Genomic DNA, 25,697 nt, shown 5'->3' on the forward strand with positions numbered 1-25,697 from the left:
GTAGCCCTGCCGTTTCCACAGTTTAGTTTCCCCTTAGTCACTTCAGTCTGGTTTTCTGTTTTGTAGTTCCTCTAACAATAAATCCTTTTTCATTATACTCGATGGTCTGCCTGTAATGTCTGCACCTGGGTTCTCTACACACCCAAATCGTAACACTGAATGCATTTCGGCTTTCAAGACAGTTGTTAAGTTTGACAACACAGGCCCAGCAGGCCTGCTGTGAGACTTACCAGCTACAAATCGGCCTGGATGAAATGCAGCATTGCAGACATGTATTGCAAAATTTGTGATTTATGTCACCACTGGATTAATTAGGATTTGAATATTTTGTCCATTCTGAGAGGTTATTGTGTGCTGAAGGAAAGTGAAATTTAGTAATGTGTCATGCAGTCATGTTTTCAGGCAGATATAACTGCTAGAACTTCTTCAAATGAGGTATTGTGTGTGCAAATGCCTAATTAAAGATTAAGTGTTTTTATACTGAATAAATATGCAAATAAAATTAAACTTTAAGCAGAGTTTGGCAGACATGCTGTACTGTAATTAAGTTGGTGAAGACTTGCATACACTACTCTCTCTGTACACACACTGAGGCACATATACAGTATGAGTTCATCAGTTACCCCATACCTTTCTCTATCAATGTGGAGTTTATCCAGAGTTTGTGTTTGCTTAACAATTCCATGGGGAGGAATTTAAGTAACTGACCTTGGTAGGGATTACTTCGCATACATGGGTAGATACTGTGGCCTGTTAGGCCTATTAGCTGGTGCCCATCCCTAACAAAAATCCTCGCCCCCAGGTTCATATTTATAAAATGCCAGGCTTTCTCTCCCACTGCTTTTCCATCTATGGTTTCATAAAATGCCATATGAGGTTCTATGTGCAAACAGTCCTCTGGGCATCCTCCTGACTCACACCCCTAAGATACAAGACGGCTTCAAGTGTGCCCTTTCCCCCTCTCTACTCCCCCAAGGTGAGCTATGGAAGCCATTCATGAATGGGGCCAAATAGGATTAAATCAAGGGGCACCCACAAAACAAAATAATCTGCATTTATATCTGCGGAGTAAGATGGGTGTTTATCCAAAAGGCCGCTTCTATTCCTGAGACTTAGAATAAACACCTATTAGTCTGCTGCACTGGATGGGGTTAATAGGAGCTTGTTTGACGGGCAAGCATGACACCTCAAGTCTTAACCTCACCGATCGATAGGAAACATTGCTGCATACATGCACTACTGTGCATGCATTACTGTACACGGGCATATAAGTTTGTAGTAGACAGTGGACATTTATGCCACGGTGGGGAGGTCTTTCCATATAAGGAGTGCTCTGCACATAGTCCTTTTGTTTATTTGTTTTCTTTTTCCTGCATTCTTGGAGTTAGGGCAGAGGATGCTGATTACACAACAAGTCCTCAAATTCATACGACCGCATCGGTCGTATGCACCGTGCACCGGAATACGACCCGTGGGAGCGTATTTACGGGGCCCCTACGGGGAAAAGGAACGCATTACGGGATTTAATTCACGAAACCACTTTTCCGTCGCAAAACGACTTTTTCCTCACTTTCCCAACATGGGTTTAGGGTTCTGGTTAAGGTTAGGGTTAGGGATAGGGACAGGGATAGTGTTAGATAAAAGTTTGTTCATGGTGACGTTTCACCTGCGACTCCAGAGTGTCGATATTTACTCAACCGCTAGAGGTCCATCCATCCATCCTCTATACACCGCTTTATCCTCATTAGGGTCGCGGGGGGTGCTGGAGCCTATCCCAGCTGACTCGGGTGAAGGCAGGGGACACCCTGGACAGGTCGCCAGTCTGTCACAGGGCTACATACACAGACGAACAATCACACTCACATTCACACCTACGGACAATTTAGAGTAACCAATTAACCTCAGCATGTTTTTGGACTGTGGGAGGAAGCCGGAGTGCCTGGAGAAAACCCACGCATGCTCAGGGAGAACATGCAAACTCCATGCAGAAAGATCCCAGGCCCAGGCTGGGATTTGAACCAGGGATGTTCTTGCTGCAAGGTGAAAGTGCTAATCACTACGCCACTGAGCAGCCCCCGCTAGAGGTCGCATACGTCAAAACGTAACACTGGGTCGTAATACGGGCGTGTACAGATGACCTATGTGGTTGTTTTTTGTTTGAGGACAGGCTGTGATTACAACAAACAGTTCCACTTCCACAGTGTGTAGCCTACAGTAATGCAGAGTCTTTAAGCGAGGGAGCTATAATACACTGAAGTGTAAAAATCAGTTGCTGTAAAATGAGTTTTGCATTTTGGAACCTTTTGTAAAACTCGAGGAAGCTCCCTTTCCTCTGGCCATAAAAAGGTTAAAGGTCAGCTTGAGAGTAGCACTGCAGGTTAGTGCAAGGAAATCTTGAGATAATTTCTCTGTTTAGGTTCAGCTTGTGTTTTATCTTATTCTTTGATAAATTTGATAAGTGTATGACTGCTCTTAGAAGAGGAAAGATTTGCCCTGCAAATCTGCACTATTATTTACTATAAATATATGTGTAATTTGTGCCATGCTAATACTTTATTCAGTGATAATGTATTTGATCAAAAGGAAGACTGTAACAGTGACACCCGTGTTCTTGTAATTATAGGTGGAAAACACTTGTTTTTGTTATATAGTTAAATCTGCACTCATTCTCATTAAAGCAGTTTTGCAAAGTAGAAAGGCATTTACACTTCATCTGCAGTCAGTTGAAGTGACTGCAGATGCTGTCTCAGGCTGCAGCCTGCAAGAAGTCTAACTGTCTTCACTTTAGCTAATTCAATTAAGCTGTTAAGACATTATTCTGGGATTTACCATTGACTTTATAGAAATATATGGAGAAAATCCTCACAAATGCTCACAACGAAATCATTTATTTTTATGTTTTTTCCCCCCAATTAACACCCATCTGTGGCTCGAGAGCAAAACTGGGAATTTGTAGGACCCAGCAGAGCTCAAAGCCCCCGGCCTCACCTGTTCGCATGCTCATTTCTCTCTCTCTCCCCCCCACCCCCTTTTTTTTTTTTTTTTTTTACTTGAGATTGCCTTCCACCGCCCCATGGTAATAGTCAAAAACCTCATGCTTCTAACAATGCTGTCGTACGCCGGCTGCAGCTTGCTGATCCTGTCCGCGTCTCTCGCCGGTGCCTCCCTGGCCGAGATGGTGTTCCGCTGCCCGGGCTGCACCGCGGAGCGCCAGGCACTATGCCCAGAGCTCACCGAGACGTGCCTGGAGATAGTGCGCGAACCGGGCTGCGGGTGCTGCCCCGTGTGCGCCCGGCAAGAGGGTGAGATGTGCGGTGTGTACACACCGAGATGCTCCACCGGTCTGCGGTGCTACCCGACGCCCGACTCGGAGCTTCCCCTGGAGCAACTGGTGCAGGGCCAGGGCCAGTGTCGGCGCAAAGTGGACACCGAGGCGACGATTTACAGTCAGGAGCACCGGGAGCACACCAGCGGTCAGTCAGTTTACTAGAAACCTGGTTTTCTTATATCAATTTTTAATGACACTGTCTAGACTGCAGCCTTAGGAATATTGTAGAAATATTGCGTTGTCGTGAAGGCAAAGCCACATCTGTGCAAATGGGGACTGCTACTCAATGGTGAGGCTCTAGTGATCATCTTTCAAAATATTGTATTGTATAAATGTCTGTACTACACCATTTCATGCTTGTTATTTAAAATCTAAGCAATTTTAGAAGCACTCAGTTTAGCAGAAGTTTGTATTTGCCAGCAGTTTGTGAGTACATTCCTGCTGCCCTGTGCAATGCATTGGCATTTCTTAACTGCAGTAATGACAAATTTGGATCATGTTGTAGGGGTTATTCTGTGTTTCACAGACCTGTTGAAAGTGCTGTGAGTCATCCTGCTGTGCATGCAGAGAAAGAAACAAAAGGAACAGTCCAGTTAAACTCAGCTGTGCCGCAAACAGCTGGCCATCTACTCTTTCCCAATATCCCCCTGCCTTTAAACACTGCAACAGAGAACAAGTTGAAATTCTCAGAAGTTGTACTCGGTGGAATTGATGGAGAAAACATTGTAGTTTTGATGTTGACATTTCCACAGGGGAGAGCAGAGAAAGGAACAGAAAGAGTGAGAAGCAGCCAGAGGAATGCTGCATTGATTGGAAATGTGGACTTTAGGCTTTGACCAGAAATAACTGTAAACTGGTGTTGACAGTGACTGCATTAACCTGGTTGTCTACCTGGAAAAGTGAGCTGGATGTATGTGCAATGGGCAGGGGGTGGGGTTGGGGGGGATCACAATGAAGCTTCATGTGGCCTGGAGCCAGCGAGGTTCATGTGGTTTGTGTTTAAACAGAGACAGGTCACAGTGAAGAAGAAAAGTAAACAGCCTCATTAACTGGCTGATTTTTAGGCTAGAAATGCACACACATACACATAGTCAATGAGTGTCCAATGTGTGATGTCTACTCATTTCCAAATCCGTGCTTTGTCAGAGTTTACCTCCAGACTGACACGTGTTTATTTTGGCACTGAAGTCCTGGAACATAGAGAAACTACTGGAGATAGCATTTAGTGCAACGCTGTTCTCTGTTAGGAGTGTCTCACAATAGGCCACAAATACTTCAGATCTAATAATCAACTATGATAATTCCCTAATTATACCTTTATATAACCTAACAGCCAAAGAAATGAAACAGGCATGAACTGCAAAGTTACATAAGAGCAAAACAAGAGAACATAATACATGCATCATGTGGAGGCTTGTTTGCAAGAAGGCAATTTGTTTGATGTCACTGTTTTTCCCCCTCAGGTTTGGGTCAGGCTGGGCTTCGTCTTGCAGGTTGAAAGGTCTGAGATTTAATTAGACATGTCCATAAAACTTGGCTTTAAAAGATGAGTGCAGAGTTGTTTTGGATAAAAGCCTGCTGCTGCTGCTGCTGCAGATGGAACAGAGAGCATTGCATTGAGTGGTCGAAAGGAAGTACAGAGAAGGTGAAAAGATTAAAAAAAAGAGTTTAAAAAAAATCTAAGTTAGGCTGTAAATGCTTCAAAGCTCCTTGGAGAATAATTTTGAAATTCTCTCTACGGTATCAGCTTCATGACAGGTTCACTGGGGGTCTATCCATTGGTGCCTTGTTCGTCATTTTATTTTTAAAGGATATATTGATAGCTTGATGTTCCATGGAGCTATGGAGGACATGATGGATGGATGGACAGACGACCTCAGTCGTGTATTAGAGTCATTCAGGACAAACTGTTGTAAAGGTTTTAGTTTTTAGAGTCTCTTGCTCCATTTGCCGTAGATTGAGACTACACAGATTTAATTTCCTTAAATAAATTTATCAGCAAAAGGAGGAAGCCATACAATTTCAGCTCACAGGATACTCTCAATGGCTGAGAGCAAACTTAGAATGTTCTGGCCTTTATCCATTGCATCTCCTTTATTCCAGGAAATATTCTGTAAGTTAGATACAAAAGCTAACAATAACGGAATTATTAAGTGGTTGTATTTAGTTGAGCAGTGACTCTGGAGCCGATTTGACACCTGGGCAACGGGTCACAGAATAAAATATTGCAGCTGCTTCTCTTGAAGGTTTATAAACAGCCAACATCCTGATGTCCTCTCATTCTGGCTTATTTCATTCCAGCCTCTTATTTGTTTGAAAGCCTCTAAAAAGGAACAGGCAAACTGTGTTGTGTCTTGTTCGAAGCGCATATACGTGAGAAGAATTGATCTAATGGGGGTTTATCCAAAGTTGCATTGACAGCAGCAGCAAAATCCCAGTAAATCCCTTGATAAGCAGTATAAGCAATTAAAAGCAAAAAGGCCAAAGGTTAGAGCCAATATTTCTCTGACCACAGACGAGAAAAGATATAAAAAAAAGAAAATGAAGTGAAAGAAGTAGAAGCAAGTCAGACAAGGAAGGGAAATATAGGAACTATAGGTGACTGCATTTCAGAAAACAAAAACATCTATTGTTACTGATGAAACTTATGATGTAAAACAGTACATGAAAAAAAGCTGCTTTTGTGTATTTGATGCCTGCAAATACACAAATATGAAGGAAAGCCAGCACAATAAAATAGAAATAGTGCAGCAATTGATTAATTTAATGTTTGGTCTGTTTTTAATTAATTAAAGGTTATATGTGGTAGAATTGCACTGGCTTATATTTTTGTCTGTTTTATTATTATGTCACTGTGCTTGCGCTAGCCATTCGCCACTTCGCCATAGGCGAAGCCTTCCTCAGGATGGCGAAGCCATTTTTAGCATGTTTAGTCACGGTGGCGAAGCTAATTTGGCCTAATAAATGTGAAAAAAGGGTTAACTTACAACTTTTTCATAATTTGCCGAGCGATAATCAAAGAAAATAACAAACCGCTTCTCCTTTACTGAAGAGCGCTACCGAGTATAACCGGAACGACCCGAATGCTTCTGTAACCTGCATAGAAATGCACGGCCACTAAAGGGTTAACTCCCTCACGTCGGGTTTGTTATCTTCTGCGTATGTTGCTGCAGCGCGCGCAGAGAGACAGAGATAGTGTTGCCAACTTAGCAACTTTCTCGCTAAATCTAGCGACTTTCCAAAGCATCCTAGTGACTTTTTTTTTTGTCAAAAGCGACTAGCGACAAATCTAGCGACTTTTTCTGCCGTTTTGGAGACTCTTGACAGGAAAACTCGGATCATTCTGCAGTTACTGTTTTCAACGAGCAGCAGGTGCTGCTGTGAGCTCCTCCCCGTCCCAAAGCACAGGCGGTTGATTACAATTACATGCAAACTGGGAAATATGCAAATTAGCCGATGACATCATTTAGCGACTTCTAGCGACTTTTAGGACAGCCAACAGCGATTTTCCTTACTGAGGAGTTGGCAACACTGGACAGAGAGGAGAGAGGAGTAACGGGAGCTAGGCAACGGAGAAATAAGAGTGGAAAGTTGAAATATACCAGCTAAACTAGCTGTGGAATTGAGTGTGAGAGATAGATCCGGTTCAGTTTACCGTTCAACGGCGCTTTCCTCTGGGGATAAATGAGTCGAGTGGTATTTACATCTATCGATGCTCCAGTGAGTTAAATAGCTAACTAAGCTAATAGCATAGCAGACCGCTAGCTTGCGCAGCGTAGCCATTTCATATATGTGTGTATAGAGTTAAGAAAAATCGCTGAAACCAGTTGGAGTAATTTCTAAAGCATTGAATGTGTATGTATAAGGTTAAAATTACTCAATTCAGGAGAAATTGTTTATTTCATGTTAAATATGATATGTTAAATTTGTGAATGTAATATTGCAGAACAATGTAATTTTCGAGTGAAATACTCTTAAAAATGCACTGAAAGGCCTTCAAAACAATAGGGTTAAAAACAGTGTAAAAACAGTAAGAACCTCTATTTTAGAATTTGATGAGATCTCATTCGTTCAATTTGATACGGAATAGAAGCATTTTTGTGATGATTTACTGATTGCTCTGTACTGTATGTGCAGACTGGCTTTTTGATTGGATTAGAGACTTGGATAAAGTTTCTGCAGAAAATTTGATGGCGAGCCAGACCAGCGAGGACAACTTCAGATGGACATTTGAGGCGGTGTGGCCAGCTGTTTCAATTGTTGTGGAAGGATCAACATCTCTTGTGCTCAAAGAATTTTCAGATAAGAACCAATCACATGAACACACATCTAAAAAAAATATGGCATTTTTGCTTCTCGTGGCTACCACATTGGGGGGGGGGTAACTTTCCTTTTAGTGGCATTTATATTCGCTCTAAATTTTATATAATTGTGTGTGAGTAAGTTTTTTAATTAAAGTGTTGAAATAAACTGAAGCAATATTGAACATAATTTTTGGCCTCAAAATGCACCAGAATGCAGGAAAATTACTCCATTTTTTCAAAATTTCGCGCGCCGCAGTACAGATACTGAAAAAGTGTGGCTAAATGTGGCTAAACAAAATTCTAGCACTTTAGCCACAGTGGCTAGAGACAAATTTTCCCTAGTGCAAGCACAGCTGTCAAGCAAACAGTTCATTTATCAAGCAACAGATGTTGCTTCGTATATTCTTTTGATATTTAATTTCTATATATTTGTTTTTATTTAGCCTTTAACTCAGTCAGTCGCATTGAGATACAGTCACCTCTTTTTCAAGGGAAGCCTGGCCAAGACATCAGCCTGAGAAACATTAAAATTGCAACAATTAAAAACAGACAACAGCAACTCGCACAACAAAATAAATAAAATGCAGGCTTGATAAAAGCACAGGATTAAGAATTTACAGTAAAACAACAACAAGTTTTTAACAACAATTAATCTTTATTTAACAAGGAAGAAAGTCATTCAGATTAAGGCTCACTGATGAGCTCCATTGCCAGGTTATTAACAGGATTGCAGGCATACATACATATCACAATTTGAACAAGAAAAGCCCTCGGAGAGCGCAGTAGTCCACCAAGGCTGCTCAATCGCTCAGTATCATTTCCGACAGCTGAAATCTTGACAAAAGTCGTGGCAGAAGTCACGGCACTATAGAATGTGGCCATTTAATGTAGATGTACCCACAAACAGAATGACCTTGTGCTGAGCACAGGTGTGTGTTATGCAAGTGTGGGACTTGGAAACACCCCCAGAATTTAATCAATTGTTCCTTGTATCATTTCCGACGGATAAGTCCCAATCAGTCCGCAGTGGTCGACTTGTAGTAGGATGTCAATCGTGATCATCAGCAGGCAGCTGACGTATCTCTCAGCTATCTCGCAATAAAGAAATCTTTTACAAGTCTGTGGATGCAGACTATTAGCTACATTACTGCCAAAATCTAATCACATGGTCCTTGTGTCATTTCTGACCTTGACCTGAAAATTTCATCCAGCATTTGTTAGAAACACTGAGTAGTGTTGCTAACAAACTGACAGACAGACCAACACCGATCGATAGTAGAAAGAATTACATGAACACTGTGTAATAAAAATATGTCACAAGCCACCAATGTTATGAAGTTACATTGAATTTATTGGGTAAGATAAGTTCTTTCAGGCAACTTTGCAACTATTCCAAGTACCCAGTTTAGCACAGGCTCTTAGAACAGGAAGCTGGAATTAGTCCTGAGAATGAAGACAGCAGCTTTTTTTTTTGACAGATGTGGACCTGTAGATATGAAGAAAATCTCTAAGATATACTGTGGAGTGTCCACACTGAATTTTTCCTTAAAACAGACTCATTCAACTTTGCATTCTCAAAAATAGGACATTTAAAATTCAGTTTTAGTAAGTAGTGTATTATTGGCATTCCTGCAATAGTTTCCTACATCAGTTGACACCTACTTCTTATGTTGCTCAAACAAGCTAAAAGTCAAAGATATTGAGTTTACATTCTTGTGTGATAGAGAAAAGCATCAAGAAACATTGTTTTTGCTTAAAAGATGATTAAAACAATTCTAAAAAGAGATGCACAACAGTATCAGTGTCATCATAGGCATTGGCTGACTACGGCTTTTACCCTCTAAATCCTGAAAATTTGCCTGGAGTTTGAAAGATGTCTTTAAAAGCAATACCAACATGGCAGAATTTAACAGAATGAAGAGTTAGGTTTTCAACCTTTTGAGCTTTGACAGTTGAATATACACTACAGGTCAAAAATTTGGACACACCTTCTCATTCAATGCTTTTTATTTATTTACATTATTTTCTACATTGTAAATTGATACTGAAGATTACCACTTTTTTGTTTAGAACATAATTCCATATGTGTGCTTTTACAGTTCTGATGTCTTCAGTATTAATCTACGATGTACAAAATAATTAAATAAAAACCACTGAATGAGAAGGTGTGAACTAACTTGACTGGTAGCGTATAATCAAAACAATTCAACTTTCATTGTTCTTTTAATCACTTATGACAGTATAACAGTGTAATAGTTCAAAAAGTTTTTTCTTAGTTTTCTTTATTTTTAGCTGGTGTTTCCATAGAGGTGCAGGACTTCATATTACAGTGAAAAATGAGAACACAGTGAGTAAAAATGTGACAGGTACTAAAATCACATAAAAACCGCAAGGAGTTAAAATGAAAAAATGGCTTAGACCGAAGACTCCTGGAAGGCTAAAAGTTTACAGTTTTATTTGAAATGTCACATAAAACTATATATATGGCATGATTTATGTGAATGCTGAAGACTTTAGTGTTTTTTTCACTTTTGTCCATGTGTTTGACTGTTTAAAATATTAACATTTCAAAAGCATTGCATATTATGTATTAAGTTGATAAAGACAACAATTACACTTTGTGCCAAAACCATCCAGATATGTTCAGGTTAAATAGAATGGAATAGCATGTTGTAACATCTTTATCACTGAGCTCACTCCATTCTTTGGATAAAAGCGCTATATAAATACAACCATTTACCATTCTTAAATTCAGTCTATAACTGATATTAGATGTTAAGAAACTTAATATCTAGAGGTTTTCATGGAGTCTCAAATACCTCAGGATGGAATCAATAAGAAATTTGTCAAGGATGATTCAGAGACAATAGTTGGCATCTGACATGGACCATGAAAATTAATGGAAGGCCTTAAATCTTGAAACAAAATAATAAGGAATTCTATGATGTGATGAAAATGCAAGGGTGAAAGGAGATACTCCCTCTTATATTAATTGTAGTGTCCAATAGATAACAATCGATATGACACCAGATCAGATTAAATGTGTAATATTAATGATATAAAATAGATAGCACCTCAGCAAGAATGCTTTATTCAGTTTCAGAGCTAACAATATAATAAATAGCATTCTGTATTTCTTTGATTTTGGGCTGAAATGTTTCCCTATTTCAAACAAAAACCTACAAGTTTCCCACTCCTTTTCTGTTTATGCACAATATCACTTGATATTCCACTTCGTGCCATCTAGTCACTGAAATAACATTGTTAGCTAACAAGGGGCATTCCTGTGTACCTGCAGGGGTGTCCAGACAGAGCCTGCAGGACTGAAATAGCTCAGAGATAATCCCAGGGAATTTCAGGGAAGAAGAAATTCCTGCAATGTATTTCACAAATTAGTTCGAACCGTTGTGGAGTTGCTGAGGAGGTCATGGGAGTTTGACCATCCAGCCCACATGCCTTTTTTGGCGTAGGTTGTTGCTACAAGCCATCCCGTCTTAGCACAACCAAATTAAGAGCTGTGTTTGTATTCTAAACACAAGGTCAAACACATTTTAGGTGTGTTGGACAGGGTTACCTCTGGTCTCTGATCATGTCTTTGATATTCATGGACAGAATCTGAAGGTGTAGCCAGTGAGGATGGTGTTGAGGTTAGGAAATCTCACTGTTGCATGATGTTATTTTTGCAGAGGATGTGGTTCTGTTTCATTCGCTTGTACTGAGGTAGTTTGCATCTTAATGTGAAGTGGCAGTCATGAGAGTTAGCACCTCCAAGTCATCCTGAGTTGAGTAATCATCATTTAGAAAACAACATTTATTCCTGAAAAGTTGGCATTTGTGGTACAAGGTTTTTGTATAATGTAGAAGATCAAGCATTTTGGTGCCCTCACATCCCTCATATCTTTCCCTCAGTTACTGAGAATTATTGTTAGTGGCTGCATGTGATGCTCTACAGGTTCAACATGCTCCAGCATGCCTCAGTTCCTGTAGGTCCTGTCCAATCACCCCAGAGTTCAACCTGCGGTGTCGGTAGTGAGTGAGACGTCTGTTGTCAGATGCCATGCTGTGTGCATACATGCCAGAGCTTGTGTAAAGCCTGCGTTTAGATGGCTGTTTTGGGCCAAAAAGCCTGGAAGGTAAACATATCTGCACTCTACTGAGTTTGTGTTTCGAGAACACCGTCCCGCTAGGCCTTGTAATGGATTATGGACTGCAGTAAATCGACACAGTGCCTTTCATCAACTTCTTAACTGGCACATGACCTACAGTATTTCTCACCTCAGAGCTGCTTTGGGAGGTGAATTGAGAGAATACTTACTTTTTTTGAAAAAGATCTTCACACTGAAATTTAAATACATAACTCATTTTTGTGAGTGAATATTGTTCCAGCTTACTCAGAGTCAGGTGGGTGCTTCCTTTTTATTCCTTTTGAAGGATATGATTGGTTATCTTAGCTTACCTTAGTGGATGTCTAAGGAATCAAATAGTATTTCACCTCATATAGGTGTGCAAAAGTTTTAGAAGGATATACAAAGGCAGAGATTAAGCTCAGAAAGAATTTAATTAGTTATATTTAGTTTATAAGCAGTTTATAGTAGAAAAAACTGTTTTTAGTGGCTTTTTTTTTAAAGCTAGTAAGTGTATATGGTCTATCTGTAGACAGATTTTGCATCATTAGGACTGTTTCCAAGGCTCCATTTATATCTAAATTTGTATCTGAAATATGATGGAGAGAGGGAATATGCTTGGATCTTCCCTTTTTCAACCTTTTCATTCATCATGACATGCCAGGTTTGCCATTTGCTCAGTTGACCAGAATCTGGACAATCAGACATGACACTTCTGGCCTCAGTGCCATCTGGGAATTCGACATGGACCAGATATGGAAAGAAAGCCTCTCTGGCTATTGTGTGAGGATTAATTCAAGCAGTAGACTGGACAGCAGGCCTGCTGCTCTGTTGATACTGCTGATCCCCAGCCCACTGCTATGGACCAGCTTGTACTGCAGAGGCCTAGTGTCCACGAAAAGTGTGGTCCTGACCCTCTGTGTCTGGGTGAGTGTGTACATTTAAGAGAAAGATTGCTGTTGTACATTGTGCATTCATGTGTCTATGTGCACCCAGACTGCATTTGAGCGAACATCTCCTGAGGAAACTCCTCAGAAGAGAGGGAATGATCGTATTGCACTTGGGTACTGTACGGATTATGTAAGACAGCAAAACAAGATACCCCAGCCACCAATATTTCTGAATGTATTGTGTGTTTATCAGCGCAACTTGTGCATGCAGACACATCCAAGCACACACCTGATTCCAATTGACTTTTGCCCCATTTTGCAAAGAAATTCAGTCTTCAAAGAAAAGTCTGAGAGACCACAGTGGAGCGTCAACGGGGGAACTGAAGTCCAATAACACCAGATCTATCTGATGGCAAAAGGCGCCAGCACCTTGTTATTGTGCTTTGTTTGGAATTTCCTTTCTCCTGTTCTCTCTTAGGCCTTTTGTAATCATATTTTACTACCAGATGTCAATTTTACCTCTTGCAGGGTACGGAGAATCACTCTTCAGTCCACCATCACTAAAACACACACTTGCAGCCCTACAAATTTCTTTCCTCAAGTCTGCATGTTACAGCTTAGCCTGCATAACTGTGAACTATTCAGCTTATTGCTGACTATTTGACCTTCTGTTTTCTCTTTGCTGATTTCCTTTTTTTTGTTCAGGTGTCAAGTGAAAGTGAAATACATGATTTCTCGCAAAGAGTCAGCTAAAACACACAATGTTCTGACTTGATTTGCATTGCGTATATTTGCGTTTTTTACTATTCAAAGCAGCTAAATTGACCGAGGCTACACTGTGTGAGAGTTTGCACCGACCAACATTTTTTAACCTAAAATCGGCTAGTTTGGATAGACATTCCCCTTTCACTCCCTTCATGTCAACCCTCAACCCCAAAGTGTGCTGTGATGTTAAAAAGAAAAACAAGTTCGGCTGAACCTGATGGCCTCTTACCATGTTTGCTTCAAACATGGTGAAACATCTGAAGGGTTTATTTTTTAGGTTGACATTTAAGAAGATTTGAAAGAGAGATGCAATTCAATTCAATTCAATTCAATTTTATTTATATAGCGTCAATTACAGTCAACTCGTCTCAAGACGCTTTACAGAACCCAAATGCCTGACCCCCAGAGCAAGCCCAAAGGCGACAGTGGCAAGGAAAAACACCCTTTTAACAGGGAAGAAACCTCGAGCAGAACCCGGCTCTATATAGGGGGGACCCATCTGCCTGCTGGCCGGGCGGGTTGAGAAGGACAGAAGAGGGCAAGGGGGAGGGATGGGAGAAGAGGGAGGGGTGGGAAAGCAAGGAAAACACAACACACATTTGGATACATGTATGACAGGATATGTGACACAGACAAAGTATAAGCTAACATTGAAAACTGACTCATAATTTACTCTTATGATGTACGGCTCTGACATTAAACATACTCCATATATAGCTAGCAGTAAAATTCAAACAGTATGTAAGTTAGCATAACAGTATAGTGAAGGCAATGCAGAGTTGACTGGTGGAAAAAGGGAGTTGGAAGCAGAGGGCTGGAGGAAGGTCAGCAGCAGCATCCCACAGTGGACATGGTGGAGACTGGACCAGCTGGTGGAACATCAACCGCAGATGTGAAGCATCCAGCTCTGGGACCAGGGACACTCGGAGAAATAGCACAGGGGGAAACAGAGTGAATGTACTGCAATAACGGTATACATATTAAATGTAAAGGTAGATAGAGAAGGGCTCAGTGCGTCAAGAAAAGTCCCCCAGCAGCCTAGGCCTATAGCAGCATGACTAGAGGCAGAACGAAGGGACGTCCAAGAAGGAGTCAGCTGTGCAAATGAAGACACAAGCCGAACCCCTGTGGGTCACCCAGTCAGCCCCAACTATAAGATTTGTCAAAAAGGAACGTTTTAAGCCTGGTCTTAAAAATAGAGAGGGTGTCTGCCTCCCGAACCCAAACTGGGAGCAGGTTCCACAGGAGAGGCGCCTGATAACTGAAGGCTCTGCCTCCCATTCTACTTTTAGAAATTCTAGGAACAACAAGTAAGCCTGCAGCTTGAGAGCGAAGAGTTCTACTAGGATAATAAGGTACTATCAGATCTTTAAGATATGATGGAGATTGGTTATTAAGAGCTTTATATGTCAGAAGAAGGATTTTAAATTCTATTCTGGATTTAACAGGAAGCCAGTGAAGAGAAGCAAGTATAGGGGAAATATGATCTCTTTTGCTAACTCCTGTCAGTACTCTCGCAGCAGCGTTTTGGATCAACTGTAGATGTTTGAGAGAACTATTTGGACAACCCGATAATAAGGAATTGCAATAGTCAAGCCTGGAAGTAACAAAAGCATGAACTAATTTTTCTGCATCACTCTGAGACAGAATGTTCCTGATTTTTACAATATTACGCAGGTGAAAAAAGGAAGTCCTACAGACTTGCTTTATGTGTGAGTTAAAGGACATGTCCTGGTCAAAAATAACTCCAAGATTCCTCACAGTAGTACTGGAGGCCAATGTGATGCCATCCAGAGTAACTATTTGCTTTGAAAGCGAGTTTCTAAGATGTTTGGGGCCAAATACAATGACTTCAGTTTTGTCTGAATTTAGCAGTAGGAAGTTAAAAGTCATCCAGGTTTTAATGTCCTTAAGACAATCTTGCAGTCTAGCTAACTGATCAGTTTCATCTGGCTTCATAGATAAATACAATTGTGTGTCATCTGCATAACAATGGAAGTTAATACAATGCTTCCTAATAATATTGCCTAAAGGAAGCATGTATAATGTGAAAAGTATCGGTCCTAAGACAGAACCCTGAGGAACTCCATGATTAACTTTAGTATGCTCAGAAGAGTTATTGTTGACATGCACAAACTGGAACCTATCTGATAAGTAGGATTTAAACCAGTCCAGTGCTGTCCCTTTAATGCCAATTGAATGTTCTAGACGCTGTAATAAAATGTTGTGGTCGATTGTGTCAAACGCTGCACTAAGATCTAACAAAACAAGTATAGAGACTAGTCCATTATCTGATGCTATGAGAAGGTCATTGATTGGTACTCATGGCACTACTTTGTAGAGGATGGCAGCCAAACTTAAATCAGGCTTTTGTTTTTGATACGTTCCGTTGTGGAAATTCTCGAGCATGACTTGTGTCTGCGATTAATTATTTGCTGCAAGACTAATGTTCCTCAAGCAAATATTGAATGAATTGCCTGAAACAGAGCAAACACTTAATGGTCCCCAGAGGATGAATTCTACTAAATTTAGTGATCCAAACTTTTTCTCTAGTCTCAAAAATCTAATTAATGCAGTGAGGTATCTTAATGTCTTCTGAATGGCTTAGTACAAACATTTATGGTTCTCAGACAATGAATCCCCATGACTTTGGTGAACTTCTTTACTTCATTATTGATATCACAATGTTGACATTTGTAGTAGAAATGCTTGACAACTTCATAACAGTTGCTTTGGTATTGATGTATTTTTGTGAAACAGTGAAACACACAGATGACTGACTGATTCTTATTATCAGTTACATCAATCTGGGACAGCTTCTAACTTTGGTCATAATCATCAAGTAAAAACTGCAGTAAAGTGGAAAACTTTAAATGTTTAATTGTGTGTTCATTAATCAACACTTTTAACATCTGCTGCTAAAATCGAATCACCTTGTCAGGGTGAAAGCGACCATGGAAACCTGACTGTGACTGAAGTTCAGCAGTGGCCAACATTTCTCAGCCCTCAAGCTTGTGACTCTGATTCTGGTCACTCACTGTTTGTGTTGATACATTTTAAAGCATTTTTGCTGTGGTTTCGACAGTTTGTAGCTATTATTAGCAGTTTATTCTTCTTCCTTTTCTTTATTCTCTCAACCCTCCTTTCTCCAGCAAAAAAAAAATTAGTAATTGAATGTACAAAACAAAGCAGAAAAACAGATATAATAAGACTTATTTTATTGAACTGAACTGTCTTAACTCCGCCAAGGCAAAGTAATCTTTGCCTTGGCGGAGTTATGTGGCGATTGGCATTGGCTAGTCTGTTTGCCTGTCTGTCTGTTTGTTAGCAACATTACTCAAAAATGGATTTGGATGAAATTTTGAGGAAAGGTTAGAAATGATACAAGGACCAACTGATTAGATTTTGGCAGTGGTATGACTTATAGTCTGGATCCATTTGTTCAGGATTTCTGTATCACTGTGAGATAGTGACACAGCGTCACTATGACTGCAAGTGAACACTACGTCAGCTGCCTGCTGATGATCACGATTGCATCCTACTAAAAATCGGCTTATCCAAAAAGTCATTCTGTTTATGGGTAGATCTATATTGAGTGACCATATTCTATAGTGTTGTGATTTCTGCCACAAATTTTTTCCAGATTTTAGCTGTTGGAAATTATACAATGACTGAGTAGCCTTGGTAGAGTACTGCGCTCTCTGAGTGCTTTTCTTGTTGTCATTGCATTAAGGTCAGTACAACAAAATTTACAACAGCTCTTGCAACGGTCATCTTTCTCTCTCTCTCTCTCTCTCTCTCTCACTCACACACACACACACACACACACACACACACACACATACTATGTTTTTCTATCATTGTGGGGACATACCATTGACTCCCATTCATATCTAACTAACCCCTAACCCTAACCCTAACCTTAACCCAGACCAAAACAATGCCTAACCCTAAAGAAACTTTTTTGCACTTTTACTTTTTTCAGTAACAACAACATGGCCAAGAAAACACTGTTTAAACTTGTGGGGACTGAACGTGACATTGTTTTCGGTTTTCCTACAGTTGTGGGGACATTTGGTCCCCACAAGTATAGCCAGCACCTGACCACACACACACACACACACACACACACACACACACACACACACACACACACACACACACACACACACACACACACACACAGAGGTTAAAAAAGCAATAAATATATAAAAACTATCATCATAGTGCATAATGTTTAAAGTGGCAGTTGCACACAGATTTATGGCACAGAAACAGGTCAGAAGTCTATTTGGATGGGGGAGGGGGTGGCAGTGGTATAAGGGGGCAGAGAATTTAGTTTTTGGATAGTTGAATAGTAGAAACTAATGACTGAAATGGTAGGATAATTAGTTTCTCAAAGATGCTGTAACAGTGTACATTCAAGAATGTAACTTGATTCCTACAGGTTTCACACAGCAATGACAGAAGGAAAAATACATCTGTTACTAAAGGCGTGAAACATCTTTCCTTCCCATCAGAAGGACTATTACAGTTTATTTTTTCGATTGCTAACACACACTGGTCGAAACTGAAGTCACATGTTCAAAACTCTTAACACAGTCTGCAAAACAGAAATTCATGTGGACCGAACTGTGAATCACTTTCCATTGCTTTCACGCAAAATGCATTCAGTGACCACAGTCACCAAAACTCATGAACTCATTTCTCAGTTACTAATTCACCACCTGCAAAACACTAGACTTTTACAGCACATTTTTCAAATGCTAAAATACTTTGTTCAAAACAGTTAAAAACACAATCAAAACAGAATGTTGGGGGGAAAAAACATGGGGAATTTCTGCTGCAGCCACATTGAAATCTATTGAAAATCATATCAAAATGTTGACAATAAAAATGAATAAAAAGATTCTGTAATTTTAAACACAGCTGACTGTAGTTGTCAGCTGAAAACCGATTCAGGTGATCTGTGTTTTGCCTCATCCGAAACCATAAAAAAGGAGTGTCTTCTGATTGTTTTTCCTTTGGAAATGTGAATCAAAGAGCACTGGTTCAGGTTGGTAGAGAGAGAACAGTGGCCAGGAGAGGGAGAGGAGGAAGGAGAGGAAGACCAAGAGCTGTGGTCTCTGATGAAATTAGAGCCACAGTGATTGCCATGTGGTAGATCATGGACTGTCTTTTAGAGAGGCTGGTTCAAGGGTGCAGCCAAGCTTGCAGTTGCATCAGTTATGAGAATTTTCGAGCAAAACAACAGGTAAGACATGCATCCCACAATTACTGTATTGTACCAGATTTTACAAAAAAAGTAATCTTAATTTACATCAGCTGGCATTGTGGGAAATCTGTTGATTACAGTACTTTGTGTTTCATATTACTGTACTGTATGTAGGATTGTTACGATCCAACCTGTAGGGGGTGGCTGGATGTAACGAAAATAACCAGAATATTGTTGGTTTAGGTGAAGGGATTTATTGCTTAGTGACGAATGGAACATAAGTGTGGCAATACAGAACACAAAACTGGTGAGTGTTGCTAAATCAAAGAACAGAATAAAAACCAAATGAAGGCTAACAGAGTTTCCCAAACTTATCTAAACCCAAAACAAAGAAACTAAACTCCCTAGCCAAACATAAGTATGAGCAACACCCACCACCAGTAACAAAAACTAATGCAAAGACAAACTCAACAAAAACTGGTTCCTCACACTCACACATTTGACCACACAGCGCCACCTGCTGGATGGACAGGAAATGCTCTATAACTGGCCTGTACATGCTCCAATCTGCCTGAAATTTTAGATGTGCTATCAGACCAGGCATGAACTAACCATGACGTCACCCGTTGGTTTCAACGCCGAGAAAATGAAGCCCTGATTTTGCTACTTCCTGGTCTCCATTTTGGATTTTTTGGAGCCAGTGACGTAAAAAGCATCATCAAACAGGCTGGACCGGAGAGCAACTAGGGGCAAGACCAGTCTATGGGCGGGCTAGACTGAAGCAAGACTGCTGAAAGCCTCGCCCTAAAGGATCTGTCAATCATTCCAGACAAGACTGTCCATCAAGTTTAGCCACGCCCCGTGGCTCCGCCAACTTTAACGATTTATTTAAAATTCAGTATTGATTTATTTTAAGATCGGCAACCTGATCTCTTATTTTGACCATGAAAACTAATGGGAAAAAAATCTGAGCTGTAGAAAATCAGTCTATCAAATTTTATTTTTTCCAGTGATGAATTGGGGTCTATGGGGAAAAAGCTTTTTGGAGCCAACCCTAGCGGACGGCGTGATATTGCAAGTTTTTGACACTTCTGGGTGGCCTTTTGGAGCCAGATGCTATGTCCATCTTTATATACAGTCTATGTATCAGACTCCACCCCTCATCACATCAACAGGCCGAAATACGCTCTCGGTCGCAGCGCCACCTGTTGGATAGACAGGAAAGCCTCTAAAACTGGCTTGTATATGGTCCCAGCTGCTTGAAATTTTACATGTGTGATCAGAGTCCACTCCTGATGGCATCCATAGGCCAACATACACTCTCGGTTGCAGCGCCACCTGCTGGATGGACGGGAAAGGCTCTAAAAGTAGCTTGTACATGCTCCGATCTGCTTGAAATTTTACATTTGTGATCAGAGTCCAGTCCTGATCATATCTACAGGCTGAAATACACTCTCAGTCACAGCGCCACCTGGTGGACATGTGTGGATTCGCCGACTAGCAAGGATACGAGGACCCATCCAATGCTGCTTGCAGCTTTAATTGGTTTTTGAGTTTTATCTCTCGATTTCTCTTCTGCCCCCTGAATTCTGAGATTCTGCTTTTTTTTTTTTACAGTAAACTTTTTCTTTTTGTAAGGTCCCAAAGTACCTATGCAAGGCACAGAGAAAATACGTAAATGTTCTTGAAGTAAATTGCTGCATTCCTGATTCATTCTTGTTGCGATATATTACAATAATTTAGAATACTCAAAGTGCTAATTTATCCAAAAAGAAATCATTCAAGCTTGAAAGATTAAAATTTATTTCATGTAATGCTCTCTGTTGTTGGTATTTTGTAGTTCAGTGCAAAACTTGGGAGCGGCTGTGGCTCAGGTTGTAGAGAGGGTTACCCAATGATTGAAGGGGCGGCGGTTTGATTCCGCTCTGACCGAGTCGTGTGCTGTTGTGTCCTTGGGCAAGACACTTTACCCGCCTCCAGTGCTGCTTTCACTAGTTTGTGAACGTGTGGTGGTGGTTGGAAGGGCTGTAGGCAGCCACGCTTCTGTCAGTTCTGCCCCAGGGCAGCTGTGGCCACTAATGTAGTTTACCACCACCAGTGTGAGTAATTGAATAATGGATCCAGTGCTATGTAAATCTACTAGTGCTGTAGTTGAATGAGCTTATTTTGAGACATGTATGAAGTGTTTTGTTGGTGAGAAACAGTTTTGGGGATGAGATTAACTGAGATGAATGATGGAAATGCAGGCTGTGTTAAGCGTTTTGAACATGTGACTTCAGTTTTAACCAATGTTTCTTAACAATTGAAAAAAAACTAAGTTGTTTTTTCCTCTTAATGTTAGCTTCGCCCCACAGCTGGTAGAAGTCCATCTATCCATTTCCAAAAGTCGTTTTAGCAGACCAGACCACTAACTTTTCAGACCACTCTAAAAAAAAATCAACATTCCTAGTGGTAACCTATTTTTGACTGTGTTTAGTTTATCATTTGTCTTCTTTTAGTGTTAAATCTTAAATCTGAAAATAAATATCATTTTTAAAAAATGAACTGAGAAAAAAATAAAAGCAAAAATCTCACATGTATTATTGTAATGTTGTCATGTCATACATCTCTGTATATAGGTGAGGCTGTGGAGCTCCAACCTGAGCAGGGTGTTAGTGAGGTCACAGCTATTCGGAAGCCCAGTAAAGAGACAACCTGGCTGGGACCCAAAGAGAGCGCTGTACGCCAGCACAGACAAGAGATGAAGACCAAGATGAAGACCAACAAAGTGGAGGAGGTGAAACCTACTCGGCCTAAACAGGTAACGCAGAATACTATAGGAAAATCTTGGAAGTTGCTCTTGTAATGTCAGGAAAAGTAATTCAAATGAATTCTGTAAATTCAAGACAGTGAAGAGGAATTTGTCACTAAAGCTTGAGTGTTTTTTTTATTTGAAGTGCATCATTATTAAGATGGCCTTGAGTGCTATAATCACAAATACATATTTAAATTTAACACCAAGTGGTTACTTTTCTTGTCATGCTGGTTTCTGTTGTTTTTTTTAAAAAATATATAAACAGTGTAGTGATAAGTGGTGTAAAAGAACAACCTGTGGCTCTGCAGCAACGCCTTAGTACATTTTTGTAAATTGTAACTATTTTTTTTAAAAATATTTAATTCATTGGTATTTCTGATAAAATGGCAACTAGTTACCAACCAATAATTCTAATTTCTGATGAATATTTTACCTAAAGTACAGCTGTTGGCTAATACCAAGTGTCAGTCTACCACCAGCACACTTTTTGTTTACTTCAGTTTGTTTACTTTTGTGACAACCGGAGATGTGTTTCATTTATTAGGGAAGTAAAGAGGATTGCTACTGGGTAGTATTGGTGACAAGAATGTGTAAATGAAGCAGTCAGTGTGGAGACAGTAAGACTATGGAGGAATGCAAAAACAGGTGCCAGAGCTGCAGATTTGGTGCAGTAGCTGCAGATTTTTGCAAGTTTTGTATCAAAAAATGTGTTGTTGCTCTCTTTGAAGGCAGTACATGTGAACCTGCTCATAAATAATGTTTCTGCCATTTTGACAATGAAATACACGAAGGACTGTATTTGCTAAATGGATTAAAGCAGTTGTAGCACAAAGAAATGGCTTTTTTTCAACTTAATTTTCTGCCATTCACACCAACCACTGTGCTTGAATCTAAGGACAGATATTTATTGACTTAAAGCTGCTGTCCGGAGTTTGAATCGCAGCGTCTCCCAGAACACTGTTGGTCCCACCCTCCGTCCCTCTGATTTCGCCCCTTTATTTGAGCCCCTTTATTTGTACATGAGAGGAGTGCCCGGAGTGCTGCAGCATCTCGCCTGTTTTGCTGTTTTCTCCTCTTCTACATTTAGTACATTTAATAAATAATAAAGGAATTACGTTAGAATGCTGTATTGAGTCTAACTTGTCCTAATACCAAAATAACATGAATCTGCTAGGACGAACTAGTAAAGTTTCAATATGTGATTACACTCGTGTATCCCTCTCAATGACGTTGTTTATCAAACTTAGTGCATTTACGCGTGTATATGTGTTACATTGTTTGTTTATTTCTATCTAGAGTTCAGAATTGCATGACTCCTCTGACGAAGAGTATGTCCCAGACGCCCCAACATCTTCCTCCAGAGGTCGGGCATCTAAACGAAGCCGTCAGGCGGGCTATGGAGGGCCGTGGTCGGGGAGCGAGGCGAGCACCCCGACCACGGCATCTAAACGAAGCCGTCAGGCGGGCTATGGAGGGCCGTGGTCGGGGAGCGACGCGAGCACCCCGAGCCAAAAAACGTCCTGCAGTCTCTTGGCCTGACAAGCCGTGGGATTGGTAACTTTTCTGGAAGTTGCTGAGCCCTGATGCTCTCTCCTCCACAAGCAAAACAAATGTGCGCGCGGTTGCGTCGTGCGTAGCTCGCCCACCTCTGCATGGGCTTGCTTGCTGTGCGCGTAACCGTTGATTGACAGCATGACAAAGCTGAAGCTCGAACTTGATTGGTCGGCAGCAACCGGCGCTTTTTGGAATAACATGGGGGTCTATGAGAGGAAGGCGGAGCTCAGGAATAAATTTTCATATCGCGTTATTCTAACTTTATATTATAGTATCGAACTAGACTAACACATTTAAGCTTTGTTAAAAAATGATACATAGATTGAAAACAAACGGAAACTCCGGACAGCAGCTTTAACATCCACCTAACCTGCTCTGTATCCAGAGCTGGGAGGCACGAGTGAACACTAACCATTTCTAACCATTGTGGTATTTTCCATCAGCCATTAAAGTCATTTAAAGGTTATTGCTCGACCAGAAACTTTATATCTGTCTCAACAAGATATTTGGCTCTGCTGGATTATGAGGTAAAGCTGAGGTCACTGGTGAATTATTATACATTACTGGAAATAACCATAATTCATTTGCTCTTAACAGAAAGCCCTTTAGCTTTATAATGTGTGGATCTGTGTGTTTATATTTTATATGGGATTTTACAGTAAGTCAAAAATGTGTTGATTGCTATGCAAATGCAACTTGGTGTTGATGTGTCCTGGAATAGTTTTCTGTGTCTGTTGTGTCGATGGATTGTGAAGTCTGTGACATTTTTAAAAAATAGGATTTCAGTTTTTTTTTCTGAAAAAATATGAAATGTGCATTGAAGATCTGATGTCTGATTAACAAAAAACAACTCAGAAAAACTTTAAGTTCACAGAACAATTTGTACAACACATTTGTTGCTGGAGGCCAGTAACATTTTATCTATCTGACATTGAAACCTGGTGCTTCGAACACACCCTGATAGGGGCCTGTGAACATTACTGGTGTTGTTGTTTTTGCTTTTTTTCAAGACTCAGTGTCAGCAGGAGCTCGACCAGGTCCTGGAGCGGATATCCAAGATGCCCTTCAGAGATAACCGAGGTCCCCTGGAAGATCTGTATGCCCTACATATCCCCAACTGCGACAAGAGGGGGCAGTATAACCTCAAACAGGTGACTCCAGGCATTCTGGGGAAGAGGGTAGGAAATGCAGAGGGTGTAGCCACCTCATAATAAGCAGGTATGAAGAGCTTAGGGAGGAAAGTCAGTTTTGTTTCCATAGTAGAACAGACTGGTTTATGTGATTACTCCTTAAAAGACTATAATGTTCTTGATAATCTAACAAAAATCATTTGTGTATTAATAATTTGTTCTAAAAACTTTCTAAACACCTCAGTTCTACATTTATTTAAATACTTGTATGTACAAAAAAGTTATTGGACCTCACATCTAGCCCCACATGTATATTAGCCCCCTACAATAAATACATACTCATATGTGAGGTCTTGGTATTTTTAATAACATCATATATGTACAAAAAGCTACAACAGAAATTCTATGTTGCAGTGCAAGATGTCTCTCCACGGTCAGAGGGGAGAGTGCTGGTGCGTCGATCCCCACTCTGGCCGACCTATCCCATCAGCCCCGACTGTGAGGGGTGACCCCAACTGCAGCCAGTACCTCAGAGAGCTGGAGTTGGAGCTTCCTGATACGGCACAAATCTAGTGTGGCAAGAAACCTTCTAAAACAACAACAAAAATGTAAAGTACTTGTGAACAAAGAACATCTGAGTAAGCTATATATTATGTTTCTTGGTGTATGTGTCTCGAGTTCATTTGATGACACTGACATTTGAAATCTTAACCACCAAAAAATAAATGATTCAAATGATTAAATGAATCCAGCTTTCTACATAAGCTGCAACTGCAGCTTTCTCGTAGACAGAGCAGTAAAGATATGACTCGTTTTCTGCATCGATATTTAGTAGTTGCCAGCTGGAATGTCAGTAACTATGCTTTAGTAATTGTGACTTTTCTCAGATTGCTTTGTTATCAGTGTTTTGTACTATCTAGGTTGAAAAAATGAAAAGCCTTTAATGTGTTGGATGTTTTTCCATGTGTTTTCATGCTCTTGCTTCCAGACTATTGTTAGGCTTTCAGTACTGCTGACTTTTAACACACAGCATTGACAATGAAATGTAATACGTGTTGACAGTAGCATGCATTAAATGTTCAGCAGGAGGACGTGACCTTAATTAACTGACATACAGATAATGCCATTAAAATACTAATATGTTCAGTTTGTGCCTGAGCTTTCAATTTGAATACAGCTGAACTCTACAGGATCTTAAAATCTTTGTAAATGAATGGGTGGAATTGAAATACAGACAGCTTTTGAACATGTATTATCAGTTTTAAAATAATTTATCCCATATTTGTTGCAAAAAGAGAGAATCTGTACCCAATGTAGACTGGATGAAAAGTTCACTGGAAGGCCGGAAGAGTTGAAACTGTGAGGCCATAGTGGTGCAACAATCTGGTAACAATACACAGGAGAACCTGACTTTCAGTCGTGCATGTTGATAGGAGTAGAGCCTGAGGTAACATGGGCAAAAAAAGAGACAACTAATTAATGCAGGGTTAAACAATGAAGAAGACAATGGTTGTGATATCCATAATTTATGAGTACATTCTGTCCACTATCGGTGGCACAATCGATGAAAACCACCTGCGTGAAGAATCATGA

At 40.3% G+C, this 25,697-nt stretch overlaps 1 protein-coding gene across 1 annotated transcript; it reads left to right on the forward strand.

Annotated features, from left to right (window-relative positions):
• Window positions 1–3,029: 3,029 nt before the first annotated feature.
• igfbp2a (insulin-like growth factor binding protein 2a) lies at window positions 3,030–25,250 on the forward strand. Its single transcript, XM_022217931.2, has 4 exons — window positions 3,030–3,473; window positions 21,245–21,426; window positions 23,985–24,125; window positions 24,519–25,250. The coding sequence occupies exons 1-4, from the start codon at window positions 3,074–3,076 to the stop codon at window positions 24,675–24,677; spliced, it is 882 nt and encodes a 293-aa protein (XP_022073623.1). The 5' UTR covers window positions 3,030–3,073; the 3' UTR covers window positions 24,678–25,250.
• The last annotated feature ends 447 nt before the right edge of the window (window positions 25,251–25,697 follow it).

This window comes from Acanthochromis polyacanthus, chromosome 22 (genome assembly GCF_021347895.1).
Source record: "Acanthochromis polyacanthus isolate Apoly-LR-REF ecotype Palm Island chromosome 22, KAUST_Apoly_ChrSc, whole genome shotgun sequence".
Lineage (NCBI taxonomy): Eukaryota > Metazoa > Chordata > Actinopteri > Pomacentridae > Acanthochromis > Acanthochromis polyacanthus.

What these genes read in the sequence shown, in the direction of transcription:
- igfbp2a (XM_022217931.2), top strand. Translation starts at nt 3,074, where the DNA reads ATGGTAATAGTCAAAAACCTCATGCTTCTAACAATGCTGTCGTACGCC. An exon ending in GCACCGGGAGCACACCAGCG is followed by an intron (nt 3,474 to 21,244) that starts GTCAGTCAGTTT and finishes CTCTGTATATAG; the next exon opens with GTGAGGCTGTGGAGCTCCAA. An exon ending in GGCAGTATAACCTCAAACAG is followed by an intron (nt 24,126 to 24,518) that starts GTGACTCCAGGC and finishes TCTATGTTGCAG; the next exon opens with TGCAAGATGTCTCTCCACGG.